Below are 21,099 nucleotides of genomic sequence, written 5' to 3' on the forward strand. Positions count from 1 at the left end.
GATACTCAGGGATACACAGGAGTACTCAGGGATACACAGGAGTACTTAGGAATACTCAGGAATACTCAGGGATACACAGGAGTACTCAGGAATACTCAGGAATACACAGGAGTACTCAGGGATACACAGGAGTACTCAGGAATACTCAGGAATACACAGGAGTACTCAGGGATACACAGGAGTACTCAGGGGTACTCAGGGATACACATGAGTACTCAGGGATACTCAGGAGTACACAGGAATACACAGGGATACTCAGGGATACACAGGAGTACACAGGAATACACAGGGATACTCAGGGATACACAGGAGTACTCAGGGATACACAGGAGTACTTAGGAATACACAGGAGTACTCAGGGATACTCAGGAATACTCAGGAATACTCAGGATTGGTACTTATTGTATGTATGGTGCTAATACTGTCACATACTGAACATAGTACTTTTGGCAGTAGTATTTCTCCACAGTATTTGTGTACTCCTGAGTTTCAGGTGGGAGACAGAGCCGACTCCAACCTGTACATCAGCGCCAAGCTGAGGGCCGCCGCCCAGGTGAGTGAGAACACCTGAAGTACACTCACCTGTGAGAAACACCTGAAGTACACTCACCTGTGAGAAACACCTGAAGTACACTCACCTGTGAGAAACACCTGAAGTACACTCACCTGTGAGAAACACCTGAAGTACACTCACCTGTGAGAAACACCTGAAGTACACTCACCTGTGAGAAACACCTGAAGTACACTCACCTGTGAATAACACCTGAAGTACATTCACCTGTGAGAAACACCTGAAATACACTCACCTGTGAGAAACACCTGAAGTACACTCACCTGTGAATAACACCTGAAGTACACTCACCTGTGAATAACACCTGAAGTACACTCACCTGTGAATAACACCTAAAGTACACTCACCTGTGAGAAACACCTGAAGTACACTCACCTGTGAGAAACACCTGAAGTACACTCACCTGTGAGAAACACCTGAAGTACACTCACCTGTGAATAACACCTGAAGTACACTCACCTGTGAGAAACACCTGAAGTACACTCACCTGTGAATAACACCTGAAGTACACTCACGTGTGAGAAACACCTGAAGTACACTCACCTGTGAATAACACCTGAAGTACACTCACCTGTGAGAAACACCTGAAGTACACTCACCTGTGAGAAACACCTGAAGTACACTCACCTGTGAGAAAGACCTGAAGTACACTCACCTGTGAGAAACACCTGAAGTACACTCACCTGTGAGAAACACCTGAAGTACACTCACCTGTGAGAAACACCTGAAGTACACTCACCTGTGAGAAACACCTGAAGTACACTCACCCGTGAATAACACCTGAAGTACACTCACCTGTGAATAACACCTGAAGTACACTTAACACCTGAAGTACACTCACCTGTGAGAAACACCTGAAGTACACTCACCCGTGAATAACACCTGAAGTACACTCACCTGTGAATAACACCTGAAGTACACTCACCTGTGAATAACACCTGAAGTACACTCACCTGTGAATAACACCTGAAGTACACTCACCCGTGAATAACACCTGAAGTACACTCACCTGTGAATAACACCTGAAGTACACTCACCTGTGAGAAACACCTGAAGTACACTCACCTGTGAATAACACCTGAGCTCTGTCTGCAGATCGGGATTGATGCCAAACACCTGAGACTGCCGAGCAGCGCCACGCAGGACCAGGTCACCTGAGCCCCTCACATTCCTCCTTTAGAGACCCTCAGGACCCCCTGCTGACACCTGTCCTCCTGACACCTGTCCCCCTTACACCTGTCCTCCTGCAGGTGCTGCAGAGCGTCCTGACCGTCAACGCGGACCCGGCGGTTCACGGCCTCATCGTGCAGCTGCCTCTGGACTCTGTGAACCCCATGGACCCTGAACGCATCACCAACGCTGTGTCGCCGGAGAAGGACGTGGACGGGTCAGTGTCCAGGAAGCCTCACTAGATCACTATATACCCTTCAAAGTGTGTGTGCGTGTGTGTGTGTGTGTGTGTGTGTGCGTGTGTGTGTGTGTGTGTGTGCGTGTGCGTGTGCATGTGTTCCAAGGCCTACACATAACAGTTACAGTAGGTAGTATATTTCTCTCCTGATCTCTGGTAGTTAAGTGTGAATGTGTGTGTGTGTGTGTGTGTGTGTGTGTGTGTGTGTGTGTGTGTGTGTGTGTGTGTGTGTGTGTGTGTGTGTGTGTGTGTGTGTGTGTGTGTGTGTGTGTGTGTGTGTGTAGGCTGAGTTGTATTAATGCAGGTAAGTTGTCTCGAGGAGATCTGAAGGACTGCTTCATCCCCTGCACCCCCAACGGCTGCATGGAGCTCATCAGACAGACAGGTAAACACACACACACACACACACACACACACACACACACACACACACACACACACACACACACACACACACACACACACACACACACACACACACACACACACACACACACACACACACACACACACACACACACACACACACACACACACACACACACACACACACACACTGACTTCCTGTCTCCTGTCAGGTGTGTCTGTGGCGGGGAAACAGGCCGTTGTGATTGGTCGCAGTAAGATCGTGGGCGCTCCGATGCACGACCTCCTGCTGTGGAGCAATGCCACCGTCACCACCTGTCACTCAAAGACCCCCGACCTGCCTGAGCAGGTGACACTGCAAGTAGTCGGCTGATGAGTAAAAAATATATAATGTGTATAAGTACAGCATCATCAGCAGATATGGTAAAAGTACACACATCCTTTACTCAAGTAGAAGTACACATATCATTTAGCTGAGGCTTTTATCCAAAGAGACTTACAATAAGTGCATTCGACCAAGAAGATACAACCTTGAAGAAAACAGAATCATATAAGTTCATCAGGTTTCATAGAGCCAAACATTTCAAGTGCTACTCAACTGGCTTTAGATAAGCCAGTCCTTTATTAGTATATAAGTGCTTTGTTAGTAATTCTATCTCTGGAAGTGGAGTCCAAAGAGATGAGTTTTCAGTCTGAAGAAGATGTGTAAGCTTTCTGCTGTCCTGATTTCAATGGGGAGCTCATTCCACCATTTTGGAGCCAGGATAGCAAACCCACGTGTTTTTGCTGATGGGAACTTGGGTCCCCCTCGCAGTGCGGGTGCAGCGAGCTGTTTGGCTGATGCAGAGCGGAGTGCACGTGCTGGGGTGTACGGTTTAACCATGTCCTGGATGTAGGAAGGGCCAGATCCATTCACAGCATGGTACGCAAGTACCAGTGTCTTGAAGTGGATTCTAGCAGTTACTGGAAGCCAGTGAAGGGAGCGGAGGAGCGGCGTGGTGTGGGAACATTTAGGAAGGTTGAAGACCAGACGAGCCGCTGCATTCTGGATGAGCTGCAGAGGTCGGATGGCACATGGAGGTAGACCAGCCAGGAGGGAGTTGCAGTAGTCTAGGCGTGAGACGACGAGAGCCTGGACCAGAACCTGCGTCTCTTTCTGGGTCAGCTGGGGACGTATCCTCCTGATGTTGTAAAGAGTGTATCTGCAGCAGCGGGTTGTAGCAGAGATGTTTGCAGTGAAGGACAGTTTGTTATCTAGGGTCACACCCAGATTCCTTGCAGTCTGAGTCGGGGAAACAACAGAGGGGCCGATGTTGATTGTTAGGTCAAGAGTGGGACAATCTTTTCCCGGAAGGAAGAGCAGTTCAGTCTTGTCAAGGTTGAGCTTGAGGTGATGAGCAGACATCCACTGAGAGATGTCAGCTAGACAAGCAGAGATGCGTGCGACGACCTGGGTCTCTGAGCGGGGAAAGGACAGGATTAGTTGGGTGTCGTCAGCGTAGCAGTGGTATGAAAAACCATGCGGGCTAATGCCGGATCCGAGCGAGTTTGTGTACAAGGAGAAGAGGAGGGGACCAAGAACAGAGCCCTGAGGGACCCCTGTAGTTAATTGACAAGGGTCGGACTCGGACCCTCTCCAAGTTACCCTGTAGGTCTTTGAGGTATGAGGTGAGGAGGGAAAGTGCAGAGCCTGAAACTCCAAGTTCTTGGAGAGTGTGAAGGAGGATCTGATGGTTCACCGTGTCGAATGCAGCAGACAGGTCCAGAAGGATGATGACAGAGGAGAGGGAGGCTGCTTTAGCCGTGTGCAGTTCGTCAGAGACAGCAAGGAGAGCAGTTTCTGTTGAGTGACCTGCCTTGAAACCAGACTGGTGCGGATCCAGAAGGTTGTTCTGATGGAGATAACAGGAGAGTTGTTTAAAGACAGCACGTTCAAGTGTTTTAGACAGGAACGGGAGGAGAGAGACAGGCCTGTAGTTTCTAACATCAGACGGGTTGAGAGTGGGTTTCTTAAGGAGAGGGTTTACTCTTGCCTCCTTGAGACTGTTTGGAAAGTGACCAGAAGTTAGAGAAGTGTTGATGAAATGAGAAACGGTAGAATATCAGGAGCGATAGTCTGAAGGAGGTTTGAGGGGATAGGGTCCAGAGGACAGGTGGTAGGACGGGCAGAGGTAACGAGGGTAAGAACCTCACTTGGAGAGAGAGGGGAGAAGGAGGTCAGTGTGTGGGTGAAGGGAGGGTCTGGTGACCCAGAGGTGAAGGAGGTCAGTGTGTGGGGGAGGGTCTGGTGACCCAGCGGTGAGTAAAGGTGAGTCAGAAAAAGAAGAGCGAATATCATCAACCTTTCTTTCAAAGTGGTTAACAAAGTCGCTTGACAAAAGGGAGGAGGGAGGAGGGGCTTTGGGGGGGTCCAAGAGGGTGGAGGGGGAAGGGGCTTTGGGGGGGTCCAAGAGGGAGGAGGGGGGAAGGGCTTTGGGGGGGTCCAAGAGGGAGGAGGGGCTTTGGGGGGGTCCAAGAGGGTGGAGGGGGAAGGGGCTTTGGGGGGGTCCAAGAGGGAGGAGGGGGAAGGGGCTTTGGGGGGGGTCCAAGAGGGAGGAGGGGGAAGGGGCTTTGGGAGGGTCCAAGAGGGAGGAGGGGGGAGGGGCTTTGGGGGGGTCCAAGAGGGAGGAGGGGGGAGGGGCTTTGGCGGGGTCCAAGAGGGTGGAGAAGATGGAAAATAGTTTTTTGGGGTTGGAATAGGAAGATTGGATCTTATCTTGAAAGAAAGTGCTTTTTGCCTGAGAGATGGAAGCAGAGAAAGAGGAGAGCCTGATAGGTTAGATGGTCGTCATAGTGATTGGATTTCCACCGTTTCCACTCTGCTGCCCGAAGAATGGTTCTTTTAGCACGCATTGGGTCATTTAGCCAGGGAGCAGGAGGGGACTGACGAGCCTGCAGAGATGTGAGAGGACAGAGAGAGTCCAGAGAGGATGAGAGAGGAGAGAGGAGAGAGGAGAGAGAGAGAGTCCAGAGAGGACAGAGGACAGAGAGAGTCCAGAGAGGATGAGAGAGGAGAGAGGAGAGAGTCCAGAGAGGATGAGAGAGGAGAGAGGAGAGAGAGAGTCCAGAGAGGATGAGAGAGGAGAGAGGAGAGAGAGAGTCCAGAGAGGATGAGAGAGGAGAGAGGAGAGAGAGAGTCCATGGATGGACTCTCTCTGGATGGGATGGAGACAGCGTTATGAGTTGGTGGGGACTGAGACAGTGTTATGAGTTGGTGGGGATGGAGACAGTGTTATGAGTTGGTGGGGATGGAGACAGCGTTATGAGTTGGTGGGGATGGAGACAGTGTTATGAGTTGGTGGGGATAGAGACAGTGTTATGAGTTGGTGGGGATGGAGACAGCGTTATGAGTTGGTGGGGATGGAGACAGCGTTATGAGTTGGTGGGGATGGAGACAGTGTTATGAGTTGGTGGGGATAGAGACAGTGTTATGAGTTGGTGGGGATGGAGACAGCGTTATGAGTTGGTGGGGATGGAGACAGCGTTATGAGTTGGTGGGGATAGAGACAGTGTTATGAGTTGGTGGGGATGGAGACAGCGTTATGAGTTGGTGGGGATGGAGACAGTGTTATGAGTTGGTGGGGATGGAGACAGTGTTATGAGTTGGTGGGGATAGAGACAGTGTTATGAGTTGGTGGGGATAGAGACAGTGTTATGAGTTGGTGGGGATGGAGACAGCGTTATGAGTTGGTGGGGATGGAGACAGTGTTATGAGTTGGTGGGGATGGAGACAGCGTTATGAGTTGGTGGGGATGGAGACAGTGTTATGAGTTGGTGGGGATGGAGACAGCGTTATGAGTTGGTGGGGATGGAGACAGCGTTATGAGTTGGTGGGGATAGAGACAGTGTTATGAGTTGGTGGGGATGGAGACAGTGTTATGAGTTGGTGGGGATGGAGACAGTGTTATGAGTTGGTGGGGATGGAGACAGTGTTATGAGTTGGTGGGGATGGAGACAGTGTTATGAGTTGGTGGGGATGGAGACAGTGTTATGAGTTGGTGGGGATGGAGACAGTGTTATGAGTTGGTGGGGATGGAGACAGTGTTATGAGTTGGTGGGGATGGAGACAGTGTTATGAGTTGGTGGGGATGGAGACAGTGTTATGAGTTGGTGGGGATGGAGACAGTGTTATGAGTTGGTGGGGATGGAGACAGTGTTATGAGTTGGTGGGGATGGAGACAGTGTTATGAGTTGGTGGGGATGGAGACAGTGTTATGAGTTGGTGGGGATGGAGACAGTGTTATGAGTTGGTGGGGATGGAGACAGCGTTATGAGTTGATGGGGATGGAGACAGTGTTATGAGTTGATGGGGATGGAGACAGCGTTATGAGTTGGTGGGGATGGAGACAGTGTTATGAGTTGGTGGGGATGGAGACAGTGTTATGAGTTGATGGGGATGGAGACAGCGTTATGAGTTGGTGGGGATGGAGACAGCGTTATGAGTTGGTGGGGATGGAGACAGTGTTATGAGTTGGTGGGGATGGAGACAGTGTTATGAGTTGGTGGGGATGGAGACAGCGTTATGAGTTGGTGGGGATGGAGACAGTGTTATGAGTTGGTGGGGATGGAGACAGTGTTATGAGTTGGTGGGGATGGAGACAGCGTTATGAGTTGATGGGGATGGAGACAGTGTTATGAGTTGATGGGGACGGAGACAGTGTTATGAGTTGGTGGGGACGGAGACAGCGTTATGAGTTGGTGGGGATGGAGACAGTGTTATGAGTTGGTGGGGATGGAGACAGTGTTATGAGTTGGTGGGGATGGAGACAGCGTTATGAGTTGGTGGGGATGGAGACAGCGTTATGAGTTGGTGGGGATGGAGACAGTGTTATGAGTTGGTGGGGATGGAGACAGTGTTATGAGTTGGTGGGGACGGAGACAGCGTTATGAGTTGGTGGGGATGGAGAGAGCGTTATGAGTTGGTGGGGATGGAGACAGTGTTATGAGTTGGTGGGGATGGAGACAGCGTTATGAGTTGGTGGGGATGGAGACAGTGTTATGAGTTGGTGGGGATGGAGACAGTGTTATGAGTTGGTGGGGATGGAGACAGCGTTATGAGTTGATGGGGATGGAGACAGTGTTATGAGTTGATGGGGACGGAGACAGTGTTATGAGTTGGTGGGGACGGAGACAGCGTTATGAGTTGGTGGGGATGGAGACAGTGTTATGAGTTGGTGGGGATGGAGACAGTGTTATGAGTTGGTGGGGATGGAGACAGTGTTATGAGTTGGTGGGGATGGAGACAGTGTTATGAGTTGGTGGGGATGGAGACAGCGTTATGAGTTGGTGGGGATGGAGACAGTGTTATGAGTTGGTGGGGATGGAGACAGTGTTATGAGTTGGTGGGGACGGAGACAGCGTTATGAGTTGGTGGGGATGGAGAGAGCGTTATGAGTTGGTGGGGATGGAGACAGTGTTATGAGTTGGTGGGGATGGAGACAGTGTTATGAGTTGGTGGGGATGGAGACAGTGTTATGAGTTGGTGGGGATGGAGACAGCGTTATGAGTTGTGGGGATGGAGACAGTGTTATGAGTTGGTGGGGATAGAGACAGTGTTATGAGTTGGTGGGGATGGAGACAGTGTTATGAGTTGGTGGGGATGGAGACAGCGTTATGAGTTGTGGGGATGGAGACAGTGTTATGAGTTGGTGGGGATGGAGACAGTGTTATGAGTTGGTGGGGATGGAGACAGTGTTATGAGTTGATGGGGATGGAGACAGTGTTATGAGTTGATGGGGACGGAGACAGTGTTATGAGTTGGTGGGGACGGAGACAGTGTTATGAGTTGGTGGGGATGGAGACAGCGTTATGAGTTGGTGGGGATGGAGACAGTGTTATGAGTTGGTGGGGATGGAGACAGTGTTATGAGTTGGTGGGGATAGAGACAGTGTTATGAGTTGGTGGGGATGGAGACAGTGTTATGAGTTGGTGGGGATGGAGACAGTGTTATGAGTTGGTGGGGATGGAGACAGTGTTATGAGTTGGTGGGGATGGAGACAGCGTTATGAGTTGGTGGGGGATAGAGACAGTGTTATGAGTTGGTGGGGATGGAGACAGCGTTATGAGTTGGTGGGGATGGAGACAGTGTTATGAGTTGGTGGGGACGGAGACAGTGTTATGAGTTGATGGGGACGGAGACAGCGTTATGAGTTGGTGGGGATGGAGACAGTGTTATGAGTTGGTGGGGATAGAGACAGTGTTATGAGTTGGTGGGGATGGAGACAGTGTTATGAGTTGGTGGGGATGGAGACAGTGTTATGAGTTGATGGGGACGGAGACAGTGTTATGAGTTGGTGGGGATGGAGACAGTGTTATGAGTTGGTGGGGATGGAGACAGTGTTATGAGTTGGTGGGGATGGAGACAGTGTTATGAGTTGGTGGGGATGGAGACAGTGTTATGAGTTGGTGGGGATGGAGACAGTGTTATGAGTTGGTGGGGATGGAGACAGTGAGAGAGCAAAGGTGGTTCACAGAGATGTTCAGATGTCTTCCCTGTCTGGAAGGTGAAGTCTCAGAGAAGTACAGCGGGAGGTTTCAGGGATGTGTGAGAGGAGATGATCTAACTCCTCCAAGAAGTCCCCCAAGGCGCCTGGTGGACGGTAGAGAACAACAATGGTTCATTGTATAGGATGGGTTACTGTGACGCCATGGAGTTCAAAGGTGGAAGGAGTGAAGTCAGGTAGCTTGAAGAGGGAAAAGCTCCAGTTGGGAGAGAGCAGGAGACCAGTGCCCCCTCCTCTGCCAGAGGGTCTGGGTGTATGGGAGAAGGAATATGCTGTGGAGAGAGCTGCTGGGGTGGATGTGTTGGATGGAGTAATCCAGGTCTCCGTGAGAGCAAGGAAATCCAGAGACTGCAGGGAAGCGTAGCCAGAGATGAAGTCAGCCTTAGGAACAGCTGACTGGCAGTTCCACAGGCCCCCTGAAACGAGATGCTGGATCTCAGTGGAGCATGTGGGATAGACCAGAGCAGGCCGGTTAAATCGATTAGGAGATACACGGGGCCAGTGATAGTTGCGAGAAGACACATGAACAGGAATGGAGAAAATATACATGATTATAGCATGAGGGGCTAAAAACTAAAGAAAACACCAGAGATACTTAGCTCAATCTGAGTAGGATTTGCCCCCTCTTTGCCTCCCTCGTGACTCCAACAGGACTCTAATGTCTTTGTCAGTCTTACTCCCGCAGGACTCTAATGTCTGACGCTGAAGCTGACGCTCCAGGAAAGAGCTACCTAAAATGGACACCTGATTGCTGAGTTCTCACAGCTGTGGGGCCACGCCCCTTTAATTAGTTAGCTCTCTGCAGCTGGTGGCCCTCAAAAGGAAATCTAGACTGCCTCCTGAGTTGTTATTGTGTTTTCAGTGTCACAATAGTTTTACAATCACATTAAACCCTAGGTTATAAAGTTATGAGTTTAACCCTTAGTACAGTTACACCTACTCAATAAAGCTCTTAGTATTCTACACATGTTTAAATCAAAGTTAACCCTAGCAGTCAGTTAGTTCAGTTTTAAGGTTTCAGTCAAATGAGTTGTCCCAAGTTTCTGCCTGACAGATACTGTAACGGTTTGGAGATTTAAAATCACAATTTCAGTCAGATCAACTGCAGAGCATTTATACAGAGTACACACACTGAAACAGAGAGGTCTGAAAACAGAATGTTACTCACACAATTCTAGAAGTGACCAGTTGTTATCCTGTCAACATCGAGTTGCACACTGTTACACATCCTTTACGTAGAAGTACATATACTCGTGTTCAACATGTAAGAAGTAGAAAGTACAGGTATTTGTGTTTAACATGTAAGAAGTAGAAAGTACAGGTATTTGAGTTCAACATGTAAGAAGTAGAAAGTACAGGTATTTGAGTTCAACATGTAAGAAGTAGAAAGTACAGGTATTTGTGTTCAACATGTAAGAAGTAGAAAGTACAGGTATTTGAGTTCAACATGTAAGAAGTAGAAAGTACAGGTATTTGAGTTCAACATGTAAGAAGTAGAAAGTACAGGTATTTGTGTTCAACATGTAAGAAGTAGAAAGTACAGGTATTTGTGTTCAACATGTAAGAAGTAGAAAGTACAGGTATTTGTGTTCAACATGTAAGAAGTAGAAAGTACAGGTATTTGTGTTCAACATGTAAGAAGTAGAAAGTACAGGTATTTGTGTTCAACATGTAAGAAGTAAAAAGTACAGGTATTTGAGTTCAACATGTGAGAAGTAGAAAGTACAGGTATTTGAGTTCAACATGTAAGAAGTAGAAAGTACAGGTATTTGAGTTCAACATGTGAGAAGTAGAAAGTACAGGTATTAGAGTTCAACATGTAAGAAGTAGAAAGTACAGGTATTTGAGTTCAACATGTGAGAAGTAGAAAGTACAGGTATTTGAGTTCAACATGTGAGAAGTAGAAAGTACAGGTATTTGAGTTCAACATGTGAGAAGTAGAAAGTACAGGTATTTGAGTTCAACATGTAAGAAGTAGAAAGTACAGGTATTTGAGTTCAACATGTAAGAAGTAGAAAGTACAGGTATTTGAGTTCAACATGTGAGAAGTAGAAAGTACAGGTATTTGAGTTCAACATGTAAGAAGTAGAAAGTACAGGTATTTGAGTTCAACATGTGAGAAGTAGAAAGTACAGGTATTTGAGTTCAACATGTAAGAAGTAGAAAGTACAGGTATTTGGGTTCAACATGTAAGAAGTAGAAAGTACAGGTATTTGTGTTCAACATGTAAGAAGTAGAAAGTACAGGTATTTGTGTTCAACATGTAAGAAGTAGAAAGTACAGGTATTTGAGTTCAACATGTGAGAAGTAGAAAGTACAGGTATTTGAGTTCAACATGAGAGAAGTAGAAAGTACAGGTATTTGTGTTCAACATGTAAGAAGTAGAAAGTACAGGTATTTGTGTTCAACATGTAAGAAGTAGAAAGTACAGGTATTTGTGTTCAACATGTAAGAAGTAGAAAGTACAGGTATTTGTGTTCAACATGTAAGAAGTAGAAAGTACAGGTATTTGGGTTCAACATGTAAGAAGTAGAAAGTACAGGTATTTGTGTTCAACATGTAAGAAGTAGAAAGTACAGGTATTTGAGTTCAACATGTAAGAAGTAGAAAGTACAGGTATTTGAGTTCAACATGTAAGAAGTAGAAAGTACAGGTATTTGAGTTCAACATGTAAGAAGTAGAAAGTACAGGTATTTGAGTTCAACATGTAAGAAGTAGAAAGTACAGGTATTTGAGTTCAAAATGTAAGAAGTAGAAAGTACAGGTATTTGTGTTCAACATGTAAGAAGTAGAAAGTACAGGTATTTGAGTTCAAAATGTAAGAAGTAGAAAGTACAGGTATTTGTGTTCAACATGTAAGAAGTAGAAAGTACAGGTATTTGAGTTCAACATGTAAGAAGTAGAAAGTACAGGTATTTGTGTTCAACATGTAAGAAGTAGAAAGTACAGGTATTTGTGTTCAACATGTAAGAAGTAGAAAGTACAGGTATTTGAGTTCAACATGTAAGAAGTAGAAAGTACAGGTATTTGTGTTCAACATGTAAGAAGTAGAAAGTACAGGTATTTGTGTTCAACATGTGAGAAGTAGAAAGTACAGGTATTTGAGTTCAACATGTAAGAAGTAGAAAGTACAGGTATTAGTGTTCAACATGTGAGAAGTAGAAAGTACAGGTATTTGAGTTCAACATGTAAGAAGTAGAAAGTACAGGTATTTGTGTTCAACATGTAAGAAGTAGAAAGTACAGGTATTAGAGTTCAACATGTAAGAAGTAGAAAGTACAGGTATTTGTGTTCAACATGTAAGAAGTAGAAAGTACAGGTATTTGTGTTCAACATGTAAGAAGTAGAAAGTACAGGTATTTGAGTTCAACATGTAAGAAGTAGAAAGTACAGGTATTAGTGTTCAACATGTGAGAAGTAGAAAGTACAGGTATTAGTGTTCAACATGTAAGAAGTAGAAAGTACAGGTATTTGTGTTCAACATGTAAGAAGTAGAAAGTACAGGTATTTGTGTTCAACATGTAAGAAGTAGAAAGTACAGGTATTTGTGTTCAACATGTAAGAAGTAGAAAGTACAGGTATTTGTGTTCAACATGTAAGAAGTAGAAAGTACAGGTATTTGTGTTCAACATGTAAGAAGTCAAAGTAAAGAGTAATCAGAAGTATTTGTACTCTAATACTCCTCTGGTCATCAGAGTATCGTGTGTTCTGTAACCGAGGATTTGATGGATGGAGTAAAGTACATGTGAAATAGTACTTCAGTAGCTGAGTACTTGTATCTGCAGGTGGGCCGCGCTGAAATCCTGGTGGTGGGGGCGGGGCGAGCGGAGATGGTGAGAGGTGAATGGCTGAAGGAGGGGGCGGTGGTCATCGACTGTGGAATCAACCACATCCCAGGTACACAGTATACTACGTCAGATACTACATCATATACTACGTCAGATACTACATCATATACTACGTCAGATACTACATCAGATACTACATCAGATACTACATCATATACTACGTCAGATACTACATCAGATACTACATCATATACTACGTCAGATACTACATCAGATACTACATCAGATACTACATCATATACTACGTCAGATACTACATCAGATACTACATCATATACTACGTCAGATACTACATCAGATACTACATCAGATACTACATCATATACTACGTCAGATACTACATCAGATACTACATCATATACTACGTCAGATACTACATCAGATACTACATCATATACTACGTCAGATACTACATCAGATACTACATCAGATACTACGTCAGATACTACATCAGATACTACATCAGATACTACGTCAGATACTACATCATATACTACGTCAGATACTACATCATATACTACGTCAGATACTACATCAGATACTACATAATATACTACATCAGATACTACATCAGATACTACGTCAGATACTACATCATATACTACGTCAGATACTACATCATATACTACGTCAAAAGATACTACATCAGATACTACATCAGATACTACATCATATACTACGTCAGATACTACATCATATACTACGTCAGATACTACATCATATACTACGTCAGAAGATACTACATCAGATACTACATCAGATACTACATCAGATACTACGTCAGATACTACGTCAGATACTACATCAGATACTACGTCAGATACTACGTCAGATACTACATCATATACTACGTCAGAAGATACTACATCATACACTACGTCAGATACTACATCAGATACTAGATCAGATACTACATCAGATACTACATCATATACTACATCAGATACTACATCAGATACTACATCAGATACTACATCAGATACTACATCAGATACTACATCATATACTACATCATATACTACATCAGATACTACATCATATACTACATAATATACTACATCATATACTACATCAGATACTACATCAGATACTACATCAGATACTACATCAGATACTACATCATATACTACATCAGATACTACATCATATACTACATAATATACTACCTCATATACTACATCAGATACTACATTATATACTACATCAGATACTACATCATATACTACATCATATACTACATCAGATACTACATCATATACTACATAATATACTACATCATATACTACATCATATACTACATCAGATACTACATCATATACTACATCAGATACTACATCATATACTACATCATATACTACATCAGATACTACATCATATACTACATAATATACTACATCATATACTACATAATATACTACATCATATACTACATCATATACTACATCAGATACTACATCATATACTACATAATATACTACATCATATACTACATCAGATACTACATCATATACTACATCAGATACTACATCATATACTACATCAGATACTACATCATATACTACATCAGATACTACATCATATACTACATCATATACTACATAATATACTACATCATATACTACATCAGATACTACATCAGATACTACATCAGATACTACATCATATACTACATAATATACTACATCATATACTACATCATATACTACATAATATACTACATCATATACTACATCAGATACTACATCAGATACTACATCATATACTACATAATATACTACATCAGATACTACATCAGATACTACATCATATACTACATCAGATACTACATCAGATACTACATCATATACTACATAATATACTACATCATATACTACATCATATACTACATCAGATACTACATCAGATACTACATCATATACTACATCAGATACTACATCAGATACTACATCATATACTACATCAGATACTACATAATATACTACATCAGATACTACATCAGATACTACATCATATACTACATCATATACTACATCATATACTACATCATATACTACATCAGATACTACATCAGATACTACGTCATATACTACATCATATACTACATCATATACTACATCATATACTACATCAGATACTACATCAGATACTACATCATATACTACATCAGATACTACATCAGATACTACATCATATACTACATCAGATACTACATCAGATACTACATCATATACTACATCAGATACTACCATCATATACTACATCATATACTACATCATATACTACATCATATACTACATCAGATACTACATCAGATACTACATCATATACTACATCAGATACACATCAGATACTACATCAGATACTACATCATATACTACATCAGATACTACATCATATACTACATCAGATACTACATCATATACTACATCAGATACTACATAATATACTACATCAGATACTACATCAGATACTACATCATATACTACATAATATACTACATCATATACTACATCATATACTACATCATATACTACATAATATACTACATCAGATACTACATCAGATACTACATCAGATACTACATCATATACTACATAATATACTACATAATATACTACATAATATACTACATCATATACTACATCATATACTACATCAGATACTACATCAGATACTACATCATATATTACATCAGATACTACATAATATACTACATCAGATACTACATCAGATACTACATCATATACTACATCATATACTACATCATATACTACATCATATACTACATCATATACTACATCATATACTACATCAGATACTACATCATATACTACATCATATACTACATCATATACTACATCAGATACTACATAATATACTACATCAGATACTAATAATATACTACATCAGATACTACATCAGATACTACATCATATACTACATCATATACTACATCATATACTACATCATATACTACATCATATACTACATCAGATACTACATCAGATACTACATCATATACTACATAATATACTACATAATATACTACATAATATACTACATCATATACTACATCATATACTACATCAGATACTACATCAGATACTACATCATATACTTACATCATATACTACATCAGATACTACATCATATACTACATCAGATACTACATCATATACTACATCAGAACTACATAGATACTACATCAGATACTACATCAATACTACATCAGATACTACATCATATACTACATCATATACTACATCAGATACTACATCAGATACTACATCATATACTACATCAGATACTACATCAGATACTAATCATATACTACATAATATACTACATAATATACTACATAATATACTACATCATATACTACATCATATACTACATCATATACTACATCATATACTACATCATATACTACATCATATACTACATCAGATACTACATAATATACTACATCAGATACTACATAATATACTACATCAGATACTACATCAGATACTACATCATATACTACATCATATACTACATCATATACTACATCATATACTACATCATATACTACATCAGATACTACATCAGATACTACATCATATACTACATAATATACTACATAATATACTACATCATATACTACATCATATACTACATCAGATACTACATCAGATACTACATCATATACTACATCATATACTACATCAGATACTACATCATATACTACATCAGATACTACATCATATACTACATCAGATACTACATCAGATACTACATCAGATACTACATCATATACTACATCAGATACTACATCATATACTACATCATATACTACATCAGATACTACATCAGATACTACATCATATACTACATCATATACTACATCATATACTACATCAGATACTACATCATATACTAACAATCATATACTACATCAGATACTACATCATATACTACATCATATACTACATCAGATACTACATCATATACTACATCATATACTACATCAGATACTACATCAGATACTACATCAGATACTACATCAGATACTACATCATATACTACATCAGATACTACATCAGATACTACATCATATACTACATCAGATACTACATCAGATACTACATCAGATACTACATCATATACTACATCAGATACTACATCATATACTACATCATATACTACATCAGATACTACATCATATACTACATCATATACTACATCAGATACTACATCATATACTACTCAGATACTACATCAGATACTACATCAGATACTACATCATATACTACATCAGATACTACATCATATACTACATCAGATACTACATCAATACTACATCATATACTACATCATATACTACATCAGATACTACATCATATACTACATCAGATACTACATCATATACTACATCATATACTACATCAGATACTACATCAGATACTACATCATATACTACATAATATACTACATCATATACTACATCATATACTACATCATATACTACATCATATACTACATCAGATACTACATCATATACTACATCATATACTACATCATATACTACATCAGATACTACATCAATACTACATCATAAACTACATCATATACTACTCATATACTACATCAGATACTACATCAGTATACTACATCAGATACTACATCATATACTACATCATATACTACATCATATACTACATCAGATACTACATCATATACTACATCATATACTACATCAGATACTACATCAGATACTACATCATATACTACATCATATACTACATCAGATACTACATCAGATACTACATCATATACTACATCAGATATACATAATATACTACATCATATACTACATCATATACTACATCAGATACTACATCATATACTACATCATATACTACATCATATACTACATCAGATACTACATCAGATACTACATCAGATACTACATCATATACTACATAATATACTACATCATATACTACATCAGATACTACATCATATACTACATCATATACTACATCAGATACTACATCATATACTACATCAATACTACATCATATACTACATCATATACTACATCAGATACTACATCATATACTACATCATTACTACATCAGATACTACATCATATACTACATCAGATACTACATCATATACTACATCATATACTACATCAGATACTACATCATATACTACATCATATACTACATCATATACTACATCAGATACTACATCATATACTACATCAGATACTACATCATATACTACATCAGATACTACATCATATACTACATCATATACTACATCATATACTACATCATATACTACATCATATACTACATCATATACTACATCAGATACTACATCATATACTACATCAGATACTAACATCAGATACTACATCATATACTACATCATATACTACATCAGATACTACATCAGATACTACATCAGATACTACATCATATACTAACATCATATACTACATCATAATACTACAATCATATACTACATCAGATACTACATCATATACTACATCATATACTACATCATATACTACATAATATACTACATCATATACTACATCAGATACTACATCATATACTACATCAGATACTACATCAGATACTACATCATATACTACATCATATACTACATCAGATACTACATCAGATACTACATCATATACTACATCAGATACTACATAATATACTACATCATATACTACATCATATACTACATCATATACTACATCAGATACTACATCAGATACTACATCATATACTACATCATATACTACATCAGATACTACAATCATATACTACATCAGATACTACATCAGATACTACATCATATACTACATCATATACTACATCAGATACTACATCAGATACTACATCATATACTACATCAGATACTACATCATATACTACATCAGATACTACATCATATACTACATCAGATACTACATCAGATACTACATCATATACTACATCATATACTACATCATATACTACATCAGATACTACATCATATACTACATCATATACTACATCAGATACTACATCAGATACTACATCATATACTACATCAGATACTACATCATATACTACATCATATACTACATCATATACTACATCAGATACTACATCATATACTACATCAGATACTACATCAGATACTACATCATATACTACATCATATACTACATCAGATACTACATCATATACTACATCAGATACTACATCATATACTACATCAGATACTACATCAGATACTACATCATATACTACATCATATACTACATCATATACTACATCATATACTACATCAGATACTACATCAGATACTACATCATATACTACATCAGATACTACATCATATACTACATCAGATACTACATCATATACTACATCAGATACTACATCAGATACTACATCAATAATACTACATCATATACTACATCATATACTACATCAGATACTACATCAGATACTACATCATATACTACATCAGATACTACATCATATACTACATCATATACTACATCAGATACTACATCATATACTACATCAGATACTACATCATATACTACATCAGATACTACATCAGATACTACATCATATACTACATCAGATACTACATCAGATACTACATCATATACTACATCAGATACTACATCAGATACTACATCATATACTACATCAGATACTACATCATATACTACATCATATACTACATCATATACTACATCAGATACTACATCATATACTACATCATATACTACATCATATACTACATCAGATACTACATCATATACTACATCATATACTACATCAGATACTACATCATATACTACATCAGATACTACATCAGATACTACATCAGATACTACATCATATACTACATCAGATACTACATCAGATACTACATCATATACTACATCAGATACTACATCATATACTACATCATATACTACATCATATACTACATCAGATCTACATCAGATACTACATCATATACTACATCAGATACTACATCAGATACTACATCATATACTACATCAGATACTACATCATATACTACATCATATACTACATCATATACTACATCAGATACTACATCAGATACTACATCATATACTACATCAGATACTACATCAGATACTACATCATATACTACATCAGATACTACATCATATACTACATCATATACTACATCATATACTACATCAGATACTACATCATATACTACAATCATATACTACATCATATTCTACATCAGATACTACATCATATACTACATCATATACTACATCAGATACTACATCATATACTACATCATATACTACATCAGATACTACATCAGATACTACATCAGATACACATCATATACTACATCAGATACTACATCATATACTACATCAGATACTACATCAGATACTACATCAGATACTACATCATATACTACATCAGATACTACATCAGATACTACATCAGATACTACATCAAGATACTACATCATATACTACATCAGATACTACATCAGATACTACATCAGATACTACATCATATACTACATCATATACTACATCAGATACTACATCAGATACTACATCATATACTACATCATAATACTACATCAGATACTACATCATATACTACATCATATACTACATCATATACTACATCAGATACTACATCATATACTACATCATATACTACATCATATACTACATCAGATACTACATCAGATACTACATAATATACTACATCAGATACTACATCAGATACTACATCATATACTACATCAGATACTACATCATATACTAACATCATATACTACATCAGATACTACATCAGATACTACATCATATACTACATCATATACTACATCAGATACTACATCATATACTACATCATATACTACATCATATACTACATCAGTATACTACATCAGATACTACATCAGATACTACATCAGATACTACATCATATACTACATCAGATACTACATCATATACTACATCATATACTACATCAGATACTACATCAGATACTACATCATATACTACATCATATACTACATCAGATACTACATCAGATACTACATCATATACTACATCAGATACTACATCATATACTACATCATATACTACATCAGATACTACATCAATACTACATCATAGTACTACATCAGATACTACATCAGATACTACATCATATAACTACATCAGATACTACATCAGATACTACATCTTATACTACATCATATACTACATCAGATACTAACATCAGATACTACATCATATACTACATCAGATACTACATCAGATACTACATCATATACTACATCAGA

General features: G+C 39.7%; 1 protein-coding gene across 2 annotated transcripts in view; it reads left to right on the forward strand.

Annotated features, from left to right (window-relative positions):
• LOC307016756 (C-1-tetrahydrofolate synthase, cytoplasmic-like) overlaps nt 1–21,099 on the forward strand; it is a 29,090-nt gene that overhangs the window by 3,929 nt on the left and 4,062 nt on the right. For both annotated transcript variants that reach the window (XM_079646056.1, XM_079646057.1), the window contains exons 4-9: nt 494–553; nt 1,667–1,720; nt 1,822–1,958; nt 2,264–2,364; nt 2,558–2,694; nt 12,673–12,784. In XM_079646056.1, the coding sequence (XP_079502182.1) occupies nt 494–553; nt 1,667–1,720; nt 1,822–1,958; nt 2,264–2,364; nt 2,558–2,694; nt 12,673–12,784 (601 nt within the window). The remainder of the gene's footprint in view (nt 1–493; nt 554–1,666; nt 1,721–1,821; nt 1,959–2,263; nt 2,365–2,557; nt 2,695–12,672; nt 12,785–21,099) is intronic.

This window comes from Notothenia rossii (genome assembly GCF_949606895.1).
Source record: "Notothenia rossii genome assembly, chromosome: 8".
NCBI classification, from domain to species: Eukaryota; Metazoa; Chordata; class Actinopteri; order Perciformes; family Nototheniidae; genus Notothenia; species Notothenia rossii.